Genomic DNA, 12,457 nt, shown 5'->3' on the forward strand with positions numbered 1-12,457 from the left:
TCACTTCATAGTTGAATTATATCCTTGTGCTAACCATGCTCTTTCATTAATGTTTAGGGAACACGGTTGCCTCAGAAGTCAAAAAAAAAAAAAACAAAAAACAAAACAGACAAAACACCTCAGTCTAGACCACGCTTCCAACCTGAACAGGAGAAAAAGGCCAAACAAAGTTCATCTTCTGAATAATGAACCACCAACTTCTGGTGTGGTGATGGTGTCCCCTCTAAAATTCTCTTCTTCCCTCTCCCCCACCTCTTCCTTCCACCTTCCTTCCCTCTTTCTATGCTTTTTACTTTTGTTGCTATTTGCTGTGGTAGAGCCTTACTGCTGCCTAGACCTTGCTTTGCAATCAGCCTTCTGCCTGAGCCAGCAGCATCCTGGGGTGAAAAGGTCGTCACCCCACACCAGCACATGAGAGATTTTTATTTCTTCAGTACTGGGACTCAGAGCCACACCTTTGAGCACTCGGTGCGTGTAAATGCTCGCTCACTAATTACATTGGTAGTCCTGAAGTAAACCTCCAGGTCACTGGGTTGTGGGCCCTAGATGATATTGGCCCTAACCCTTCTAAGTCAATATCTGGCCCATTAAAAATCATCCAAGAAGCTGATGCAGGAGCACTGAGAGTTTACAGCCATCCTGGGCTGTATTGCGCCACCGGGGCTTGTCTCCCAAAACCTAAAACCTGATAGGAAAAGTCAACTTTAGACCCAGTGAAACGGAGATTAAGATAAGAGATTACATCTATTTTGGAGAATCATCTAGTCTCAACCCTGTGAAAAAACTCTGACTGTATTTTAAAATGAATTCACCTAGGACTGGGTATTTATTCTACTGTTGAGCAATCAGTAGAGAGTTCTTTAATTTGCATTTTTTTCATAGAAATGTACCCCGAAAGCAGTTTGAGAGATGAAGGATTTTTTTTTTATTATAGCCTATTGTAGACAGCAGTGGATCTTCTGAAGTAGGTTTCAATTTTTTTTTATTTAATCATAATTACTTTTATCTTTGTTGTTGGGTTAGGAGTTGACAATATTATAAGGCTTTTGACCTTCTTTCGGGACATGATCTTACCAAGACTAGAATTACAAAAGCCTCTCGGGCCTGTGGTGAGCCTGGGAAGCGACACAGGAAATCAGTCAATCACTGCCAGATGCGGTTTCTCCCCAAGTGAGGCAAGGCAGCTGAAGCCTGTACAGCCACTCAGTGCCTTAATCCGGATTACAGAACCAGTCTTTGGGCTAAAAGCCATTAGTGGATACTAAGGCTTCTGATAAAAGCCCATTAGGCCTTCCACTAAGCCACTTGGCTTTAGATAATTACTGTACAAAAACTACTGAAAATGGAAGAGTATACTGAAAAATGGAAGTAAAGCAGATAGTATATCAATATTTGAGAAACTTTATTTTACATTAGACTTACGGTACAGAGAGTAAAGGCTAGTCCATTAGTGTAGAGGTGACTGTAAATGCAACATTGGCAACTCTTCTTATCACGGGAGAGACAACTGCACAAAACAATCATTCTCCTAAAATTAAATTGCTTTTAATTTGATTAGGGTTCTTGCTTGGTTGTTTTGTCCTTTTGCGTCCTGGGGATTGAACCCGGGGCCTCAGAGATGCCTTACCAGTGAGCTACACCTGCAACCCTGAATTATTGTCGCACTTTGCATGGTTTTTGGTTTTGTTATTGAGGCAGGGTTTCACGTTGTGTCCCTGGCTGCTCTTGACTCGCTCCGTACCAGAGTTGCCTTGAATTCACAGAGATCCACCTGCCTCTGTCTCCCTGAGTAATGGGATTAAAGGCGTGCGCCTCTACCGCCCGGCACACGTATACAGTTTTATTGGTTTTCAGTTGGATTAGTTTTTGGAGGTTGTCCTGGGGATTACAATTAGCATCTTTTTAAAAACTAAGTTATTTATTTTTGAGTTTATAATATAGTCACATCATTTCCCCCTTCCCTTTCCTCGTTCCAAACAATCCCATATGCCCCCTTGCTCTCTTTTAGATTAATAATCTTTTTTTACTTATTGTTACTACATGTTTTTTTTTTTTTTTTTTTTTTTTTTTGGTTTTTTCAAGACAGGGTTTCTCTGCAGCTTTTTTAGAGCCTGTCCTGGACCTAGCTCTTGTAGACCAGGCTGGCCTCGAACTCACAGAGATCCGCCTGCCTCTGCCTCCCGAGTGCTGGGATTAAAGGCGTGCGCCACCACCGCCCGGCCTACTACATGCTTTTATGTAAATACATATATATTCCTAAATATAACTTGTTCAGTCTGTAAAAGGTTACTGTACGTTTACAAGACTGACCATTTGATATTGGGTAACCAATGGATTTCCCTGGAGAAGATTCTATTTCTATTCCTCATATATGTGTGTGTGTGTGTGTACATACATACATATATATACATATACATATATACATATGTATATATATATATAGTGTTCTACCTGCATGCTTGCAGGCCAGAAGAGGACACCAGATCTCATTATAGATGGTTGTGAGCCACCATGTGGTTGCTGGGAATATGAACTCAGGACCTTTGGAAGAGCAGGCAATGCTCTTAACCTCTGATCCATCTCTCCAGCCCCTCCAAAGGAGGGTTTTAACTTCCAACCATTATCTCCTGCCAGATTAGGACCCAGTCATGTAAGCTTAACAAAGGCCTGAGTCTCAGTAGTTTACCCTGAGGCAATACCTGGTTGCAGGAAGGACCACAAACTGAGACTACCCAGGCAGGAACAGGCCATCCAAATGAAATGCCTAACATAGGATCACCTTCCAGCACACACTCGCCAGGACACCCCTCACGGCTGAGTCCTTCACTGCCCCACTCTCTTCCTTAGTTCTTTGTGTAGACTTGAGGGCTCTTGGTCCTTCTTTACCCCCGCAGCACCCGTCTACCTACCCCCCCACCATGTCTCCCTGTCCACTTTGGGATATCAATCACGTCATCCCTGTTCAGCTCGTGTTTGTGCAGTCATGTGGGCGAGACTTCATGGCTGTCATTTTTGACATTACTAGGAGACATGGCCTCATAGCAAAACCCTGGTCCTCTGGCTCTTACAGTCTTTCTGCCTCTTCTACAATGTTCCCTGAGCCTTAGGTACAGGACTTGGTTCATTGATGTGTCCATTGGGATTGGATCATAAACCTTGGTGGCAAGTGCTTCTGCCAGCTGAGACATCTCTATGGCCCCTGCACCTCGGTTTTTGAGACAGGATCTCTTACTGTACTTGTACTCATCATTTGGGGCTATACTGGATGGTTAGGGAGTCTGGGGGTTCTCTTGTCCCCTTAGCACTAGCCCTGGAGTTACAGATAACATACATGTACCAGTCTTTTCATATGGTGCTGGGGATCAAAACTAAGTTATCCTGGGGCTGGAGAGATGGCTCAGAGGTTAAGAGCATTGCCTGCTCTTCCAAAGGTCCTGAGTTCAATTCCCAGCAACCACGTGGTGGCTCACAACCATCTGTAGTGGGGTCTGGTGCCCTCTTCTGGCCTGCAGGCATATATACAGACAGAATATTGTATCCATAATAAATAAATAAAATATTAAAAAAAAAAAAAAAACTAAGTTATCCTGCTTGTGTGGCAAGCTCTTGCCCTGCTGGTACCGACGTAAGTTTTCTTATACAAAAGGATTCAGATAACTAGTGGCGAAAGACCTCCAGGGAAGTAAGTGATAATTTGGGTTTGATTGACCTAGGTAGATTCTTTCTCCTTCCTGGAGCAGCTTTCCGGATAGAGGCTTGCCAGTTTATTCTGCTCTCTGGTCTGAGTAGAAGTGTAATTCTCATGCTAATGTACATGGATCTACCTTTTCCAGCTACCCAACAGGAGTAAAAACTACTCTCAGAGGAAAATGAACTAGGATGCTGATTGAGAGATGAATTTAGACAACATAAAAAGTCCAAAGAAGAAAGCTGGGCAGTAGTGGTGCACGCCTTTAATCCCAGCACTCAGGAGGCAGAGGCAGGTGGATCTCTGTGAGTTCGAGGTCAGCCTGATTTACAAGAGCTAGTCCCAGGACAGGCACCAAAGCTACGGAGAAGCCTTGTCTCAAAATACCAAAAATAAATAAATAAATAAATAAATAAATAAACAAATAAACAAATAAATAAATAAATAGTTCAAAGAAGAAAAATAGATAAAAATTTAAAAGTCCCAGGAGAGGTTTAAGGCTAGTTTAACTTCAGATTCCCTTCATATTGCTTAACAATAAGATTATGGTATAGTCTGTGATATGTGTGTGTGTGTGTGTGTGTATGTGTGTGTGTGTGTTTTATATGCTTACTTTCTGAGACAGGGTTTTACATATTCCAGGCTGGCTTCAAACTCCCTGTGTAGGTAAACTTGACCTTTAATTTACAGTTCTCCTGCTACTTGGGATTATGGGCCTTTGCGAGATGCCCGGATTTACACAGTGCTGAGGATCAATCTCAAGGTTGTGTACACTAGCCAAATATGCTACCAAGGCCTCATCTGTAACGATTTTAGGGGGACCCATGGCAGTCTGGTCACACATAATGGGCACCAGGCCATGTGGGGGCCCAGGCCACACAGCTGCCATAGCAGGCAGTACCGGGTTCCAGGAAAAGTCCTAAACAGACACCACTCAGCAACAGACCACCCAAAGGAAATTCCTACCGTTCCAACCTTCGAAGATAGGATCACCTGTCAGTACACACCCATTGCTTTTCACGGGGACACCCCTAGACAAATGTCAGCCAATCAGGGCTCCTGAACCTTAGACGTCCCTCACCCCCACCTTTGCTACTATAAAAACCAACCCCAGCTGAGCTCGGGGCTCTCTGATCTCTCTAATACACTGGACTCACGTAGAGTCCAGACTTGTGTAAGAATAAAGGCTCTTTGCTTTTACTTACAGGATTCAGTCTCCTAGTTGGTTTTGGGGGAACTCCATGATCTGGGCATAACAATTAGTGTGCATCTCTAAGCAACTGGGATTCTTTCAGAAACCATTGCAACCATTATATCGTCTTCTGAGACAAACACAACTAATAATAATCAATTAATTGATCTAGAAGGATAGCTTTCAAAATCTGGCACCGGTAATGCACCTTCCCCCAAACATGTCTTTGCAATTGATAATAATAAGTCTTCATAAAAATTGAGTTACTGAAAATTTTCTATAAGATCAACTTTTGCAAATTAGCTTCCACTTTTCCCTTAACTAAGCTCACTGCATGACTTTCACATATGCCAAAGCCGGACAACAGACTTTTTTCATTTACTGGCAAGAAAAAAATTTCCTCAAGACAAAAGGAACAGGATGTTAGCAAATTATGGAAGAGTTTATTAGCCTTGGAACAGGAACAACTGACTTGGGACACGGAGTACCCTGCATTTCCAACTACTGTGTGGCTTTTGTCTCTACTACCAAGGGGTATGGCGGCTCTGGTGAATCATTTAACAAACTGTCAAAATCCTAGGATTTAAATGCATCTTTTAAGAAAACTTTTAGAAAAGCGGCAGTGATTCCTAGAAGACAGATTATTACTAGGAATTAGTCATTGTAAGCTGAACTTTCTGTCATTAAAAATACTTTTTATTCTAAAATAAGTTTAGGGTTATAAAAATGACAAAAAAAATGGTATGAGCTTGGTGGCACATGCCTGTAATCCTAACACTTGACAGGCAGAGCCAAGACGATATCTGTGAGTCCAAGGCCAGCCTGATCTACCGAGTAAGGTACAGGTTGCAAGTGCTACATGGTAAGATCCTGTCATAAAACCACAACGAAAGTTGCAATGTTATGTGAAAAGTTTCTGTACCCCAGTAAGCCTCTCCACTGACGCAACAATCAAATCAGACCAAATCAAACCAAGTTAGAAAAAGCCCAGGTTTAATGGATAAAAATGCTCTCAGATGGTTTTCCAACCCCCCTCCACCCCTGCCCCACAAGAGGAGAGTCTGTTTTCTGGGGGCCAGTTTAAATGCCCTGTGGAGTGGTCGTGAACACTTCTGGGGGAAAGGGTCATCATTTGGTGAGCTTTCTGAGATGCAGCAGGGTCTGGAGAGAGAGGGCTTGGGGTAGAGCTTTGACCTGAACATTCCAGGCACTTTGGGTAAATGGCTGCCAGAGGCTAGGGTGAAGCTTCTACCAGAAAAACATTATTATAAAAGTTCCTACTCAAACTGGCCAATAGTGGCACACGCCTTTTACTCCCAGGACTCTTGTCTACATAGTGAGTTCCAGGCTAGTCAGGGCTACAAAGTGAGACCCTGTCTCAACCCCCCCCCCAAATTTTTAATTCATAAAATATATAAAATAAAAATTTATGAAATATAAAAGTATTTTTAAAACCTAATTTTTATATATAAATACAAAATTTTTATAATTTTTATTTTATATATTTTATAAATTATATATAAAATTAGGTTCTTTTGGAGACAGGGTTTCTCGGTGCAATAGCCATGGCTTTCCTGAAGCTCACTTTGTAGACCAGGCTGTCCTTGAACTCTGCTTCCTGAGATTAAAGGCATGCGCCACCACGCCCAGCTATTTATTATTTTAGTGTGCGTATGATGTGTAAGTGTGGGTGTTTGCACGCCTGGCACGGATGTGGAGGTTAAGAATAAAGCTTTCACAGCAGCCTCTATCTAGTGGATTATTACAGCAGCTGAATTACGCTGGGCTGTCTAACCAGCTCCAGTGAACGTTGGGGAGGGGTGTTGAATAAACTTTGCCTGTGGGGTACCTTATTATTTTTTTAATATGATTTATTTATTTTATGTGCATTGTTGTTTTGCCTGTATGTATGTCTATTTGAGGCTATCAGATCCCCCGGGACTGGTGTTACAGACAATTGTAAGCTGTCATGTGGGTGCAGGGAGTTAAAATCTGGTTGTCTTGGAAGAGCAGCCAGTGTTCTTAACCACTGAGTCATCTCTCCAGCCCCCAAATGGCACCTGATTATTTCTGCTTTGGAGAATGCTCAATTCTAAGTTGTGAATTCTGGTTCAACGAACTCCTCTCTCCCTTTAGGAATGATCTTATTCTTGGGTTTGAGGAGTTTTCAGTATGTTTTGACAACAGTCTTTTATTAGATATGGTGTTTCCAGTATTTCTCTCTCTGGGGAATTTTTGAGACTTCTGATGTGGTCCATTCAGTCTGTAAGGTAGAATCCAGGCATCCGTGTATGGTTAAACACAGATTGGTGCTTCTGAACAACCCTACTAGTCAGCAGTAAGACATGAGCTCCCAGGGAATGTGTGATCATGCACTCACACTGCAGCACCCAGGAAGCTGAGGCAGGAGGACACTGACTTTGAGGCCAGCCTGGGTTACATCAGTATGCTCTTATTTCAAAACAAACAGACATACAAACAAAACAAAAGCCAAAACAAAACCAAATAAAAAATCCAGAATAAAACAAAACAAAAAAATAAATAAATGAGCTACCAAGCTATTAAAAGACACAGAAGATTCCAACGAGTATTAGTGGATTCAGGAGCCCTTCTGGAAGGGCTGTATGTACAGTCTGATTCCAACTATATGGTATTTTGGAAAGGGCAAAACCATAAATAGAGGGTAGTGGGGACTCTCTGTACTTCCACTTGGCTGGCCAGGAACACAATATGTAGACCAAAGTAGTCAGTTGTAACTTACTGTCTGTACTTTCTGTTCAATTTGCTGTGGATCTAAAACTCTCCTAAAAAAACAAAACAACAAAAAAAACTTTTGCGGGTGAATCTAATGTGCAGCTGTGGTTGAAAACTACTAGTCTCGGTCTTTGCAGACAGTCTTTTTTAAAAATTAAGTATCTATTGCTATTTTTGTTCAAAGGTTGAATAAATGAGAGTTCAGGAAGGAGTGTGGGGCATAGTTTTGGTAATCTCATAAACCAAGGGGCTCTAGATCTAAGAGGTTTGTTTGTTAATGGAATCATAAATAGATCTCCATGTGCACCCCACTCTTCTTCCTCTACCCCACTCCTTTCACCACCCCAGCCACCGACAAGTCACGACCTCAATGGGTAGCCAAGGATGACCTTGAACTCCAGACCCTCCAGGCCCCTCCAGGTCCCTAGTGTCACAGTCGCTGGCGGGCGCCACTCTCAGCGGCCAGTTTTTTTTTTTTTTTTTTTTTTTTTGATTTTCAATGCCTGTGAAATAAAACTTTGAAGGGAATAACTATTCAAGTACCAGTGACCACAAGCCGCAGGGGGAAAAAAAAAAAAAAAAGAGTTGAGAAGTCCTGGGGCTGCTGCTTCTCGGGGCTCCGAGGGGGCCGCCAGGAGGCACGCGTCCCATCTGCACCGAGGCGATAACGCCGAGCTGCCTTCCCAGGCGCGCCGCGAAGCGCTCGGCTAAAACCGCAGGGCGCTCGTCCTCAGGCGTTCGAGGGCAGGGGCGGGGTGACCCGAGGCCCGAGCCCGTGACCTCCGCTCGCTCCACGGGACTCCGGAGCGACCCGCGCCAGGCGAAGAGGGCGGGGCCTGCGCGAAGCAGCTGCCGGCGGCGCGCGCCGATTGACAGCGCGGCCAGGCCGGCTCCCGGAGGCTGAGGAAGAGCCGCTGCCGCCCGCCCCAGGGAGCCCCGGGTCGTCCCCGTCGTCGTCGTCGTCGTCGTCGTCGTCGTCCCGCTCGGCTGGTCTCCGCAGCGCCCCAGGTGGCCGCGGGCAGGGCGGCCGGGAGGCGTTCGCTCCGCCTCCGCCCGCGCGGCCTCCGCCAGCCTCCCCGCCCGGCGCCCGGTCGAGCCTTCTCCTGCCCCCGCCCGGCTGGCGATGGACGCGGCCTCTCCCCGCTGCCGGCGGCAGCTGCGCGCGGGCCTCGCTTTGAACCGCAGGGCCTGAGGAGCCGCGTGCTGGGGGGGTCGGGACTCGCGCTGGCCGCCGCCGCCGTCGCTCGGGAGGAGCTCTCGCTTCCTTGTCACCGGGTCCCCGCGGAGGAAGGGGAGGGACGAGACGCGGCTTTTCCTGTGCCGCCTGCCTGGCTCGACCTGCGCGGCCTGCGGCTTCCTGGGAACTCGAAGGCCGCGGCCGGGCCTGGCTCCGCCCGCGGCCTGCTTGTTGGAGCTGGACCGGAGCTGTTTGGGACGCCGAGCCGGGGTAAGAGGCTGCGGGGAGGGCAGGCGGGGGCGCTGGGCGCCGTCGGCGGGGTGGTGGGCCTGGCCTGCGCGAGGATCCGGGCGGCCGAGCCCAGCGGCTGGCGCGGAGCTGGACCCCGGCGCCGTGAGGTCGGCCACCGCCGCCGCCGCCTGTCCGTCTCGGCCCCTTTGTTCCCCTCCGCGGGCCCTTACGGGGCTTGGTTTGCTGGCGCCGGAGCTCCGGCTGCGCTCTCCTTGTCCTTGATCAGGCTCTGCCGCCCGATCGGGGACGGGGACCGGGGACGTCCCGCTGGGCCTCCGAGTTCCGGGAGCCCCGCAGCGCGGCCGCTCGGCTGCTTCCTCTCGAGCACGCAGGCTGGCTGGCTGCTTCTCCAGAACTTCGCCGTCCTCCCGCAGGCAGGTAGCTGACTTAGCCGGCTTGAGTGTCAGCGGCTCGGCTTCGGCATCGGTGGGGCAGGTCCAGGATGGTGGGGCAGCCCCCGGGGCGCCGCCGAAGGATGCCCACCGCGACCCGCCTCTTGGCTCCCACCCCGGCAGGTGGATTGCGTGCGACCCCAGGCTGTCCTGTGGTCAGGCGCTTAACGAGGAGATTTGTAATGACTCGCCTACCTAGACTACTTCTCGTTTTAGTTTTTTTTTTTTTTTCCTTTTTAATAAAAAATAACTCCCCCATCGTGTGGGAACCGATAATGGCCTACTTTTTTTTCTTGGCTTGGTAACCTGTTAGTTGCATTTACTTTAAGTATTAAAAAGTTTTAAGAACACTCGCCAAGACTGCCAGAAGTTCTAACCAGTATTCCCCTCCCCCATAGGTAGATTTCATATCTAATTACTGTTTGTATTTGGACATATTTTGGAGTGAGTTTGGGAACTCAGAATTTGTGAAGTTGTTTCTGGGAAAGGAGAAATTCAGTTTGAAGGGGGATTGGATCAGAATGTGTATGTAGTTTCCTTAAAAGTACTGGATACGACCCGTATCGGAAGCCCGGTTTTTTATTTTGTTTTGTTTTGTTTTTCGAGCGGGGGTGTGGGGTGTTGCAGAGAGACGTTTGCTGGTAAAAGAACTTTTTTGTAGGTGTTCTTTGCTTTTTGGCACAGACATTGCTGATAACAGTAGTGGGTTCCAAAGCTTGTTCCACTGTCTGACAAAGACAGCTCTGGTTTCTAGTTAACTAGCAACCCAATCAGCATGAGCTCTTGTGTTAAATGGTTTTGTGTTTAGTGTATAACGCCCAGGAAGTAGAGGAAAGTTGAAAACTGCTACATTATAGTATACTTTTTGTAGTAATACAGGAGTTTGGAAAGTTTTGAAAGTCATCTGTATTTGTTTATTCGTGTGTGTGTGTGTGTGTGTGTGTGTGTATGTATGTATGCCATAGTGCACATACGGGAATCGGAGAACGACTGTAGGTAGGTAGGTGTGTGTGTGTGAGTGAATGCATGCCATAGAGCACATGTGGAATCAGAGAACGACTGTAGGGATGTGTGTGTGTGTGTGTGTGTATACTAGTTTGATGCCTTACAAACACTTGGTTCTAGCAGATATACAGGAAAAAACTGTAAACACAGGCTGATCAGTTCTGAGCCTTTGAAAACCCCTTTTTCCTTGTTTAATTTAGGCAAGGAGGCATTTCAAAGACCATGGCAGATGTGGATCCTGATACGTTGCTGGAGTGGCTGCAGATGGGGCAGGGAGATGAAAGGGACATGCAGCTGATAGCTCTGGAACAGCTCTGCATGCTGCTTTTGATGTCCGACAACGTGGATCGGTGTTTTGAAACGTAAGTGCATTCCTTCATTGGCTTCCTCTAGGGTCGCTGCCGTGACATCTGGTTCCAACCATTTGCTGACTTCAGTTTGTATGAAAACGTCACTAGTGACTTTTTAAATGTATTTTGGACATTTCTGCAGCCGTCTGTTTACTTTGTTGAGGAATAAAAGGTGGCGGGAAATGGAACCCTAGTAATGATAATTGTGGCTATGTAAATACATACCTGTTGAATGAATGTGAATTAGGAATACTAATATTAACCCATAGCTTGGTTGAGTCAGTTAGGAAACATCTCATAAACTGAGGAGGATATACATGTTTATCTCCTTTAAAGCTGTTTCTGTACCACGTGACTGACAAGGGGCGTAAGAGTAGAGCCGCCTGTTTCTTTGGTTTTCATATGGCATTGTGCTTTTGTTAAAGTAACTTTCTGGTTTGTAAAGTTCATTTGAGAAGGCACATTGGTTGTCGTGTGTGTGTGTGTGTGTGTGTGTGTGTGTGTGTGTTTGCATATGTGTGCTTGCGTGCGTGCCATGGCAAGCATGTAGAAATCAGAGCACAACTTTAGGGAGTTGATTTCTCATGTGGGTTCCAGGCTTGAGCTCAAGTTGTCAGGTTTATGGTAAGTACCTTTACCAGCCAAGCCATTTCACCACCCTAAATCTGGGGAGTTTTAAATAGTTCTATTAAGAGATTATAATAGAGTTTGCATAAAAATATAAAAAAAAGTCGCTACCAGATAGGTCACTAAAGTCATGTTAGTTCAGTAAAAGAATAAATGTTCTTCTGAGTTCATTTATGTTTACAGTTCTGAATTCCAATAAGTCATTAAAAACTTTTTATATATGCTTTAATGCTATTTAAAGGTAATTAGAAAATATTTGAGATATTAGCCTAAAGCTTGGTATAATTAATGCCTTTGAGGTGGAAACAGACTATATTACTTGCTATACTATCTTTTCAACTTACTTTCTCTTTTGAGTTTTAAGTAATAGTTTGGAATTTTGTTAAAACTATTATTTTAGCTGGATATGGTAGCTCTTGCTTTTAATCGCAGTGCTGGAGAGCTGGAGGTAGAAGAGGAAGAAATGAAAGGTCATCATTACATAGTGTAGCAAACTTTCTTGTTGGACTATCTTTTGTGGGACTGCCAGCTCCCCAATAATGCTGTTGAGACTTAATATTAGTTATGAAAGCTTGGCCTTAGGTTAGGCTCTTTCCCAACTAACTCTTATAAATTAATTAACCAATACTTTTTAAATCTATGTCCTGCTACATGGCTCAGTTACATCTTCTTAGTATGGCACAACCGACTTGCTCTAAGTCTGCCTGGATTCCTCTTCCCAGTTTCTCTCTCTGCCCACAAGTCTCGCCTATTGTCTCCTGCTTAGCTATTGGCCATTTAGCTCTTTAATAAAGTGATCCGAAGGCGCCTTAGGCACAGATACTTCTTTACAGTGTAAAACTCCTGAAACAACACAGTCCAAGCCAGTCTGAGCTACTGGAGACCCTGTTTCCAAAAACATGAAAGCAAGGGTGTCCCGGGATATGGCTCAGTGGGTAAAGAGGTGCTTACCCTAAGTCTGAGGATGTGAGTTCAGTGCCC

At 45.5% G+C, this 12,457-nt stretch overlaps 1 protein-coding gene across 4 annotated transcripts in view; it reads left to right on the top strand.

The window, feature by feature from the left end:
• The first annotated feature begins 8,728 nt into the window (after positions 1 to 8,728).
• Positions 8,729 to 12,457, top strand: part of Hectd1 (HECT domain E3 ubiquitin protein ligase 1) — a 91,732-nt gene continuing 88,003 nt past the window's right edge. For all 4 annotated transcript variants that reach the window (XM_038335702.1, XM_038335704.1, XM_038335705.1 and 1 more), the window contains exons 1-2: positions 8,729 to 9,081; positions 10,700 to 10,861. In XM_038335702.1, coding sequence (XP_038191630.1) covers positions 10,722 to 10,861 — 140 coding nt within the window. In that variant the 5' untranslated portion in view covers positions 8,729 to 9,081; positions 10,700 to 10,721. The remainder of the gene's footprint in view (positions 9,082 to 10,699; positions 10,862 to 12,457) is intronic.

Source organism: Arvicola amphibius, chromosome 7 (assembly GCF_903992535.2).
Source record: "Arvicola amphibius chromosome 7, mArvAmp1.2, whole genome shotgun sequence".
Taxonomy (NCBI): domain Eukaryota; kingdom Metazoa; phylum Chordata; class Mammalia; order Rodentia; family Cricetidae; genus Arvicola; species Arvicola amphibius.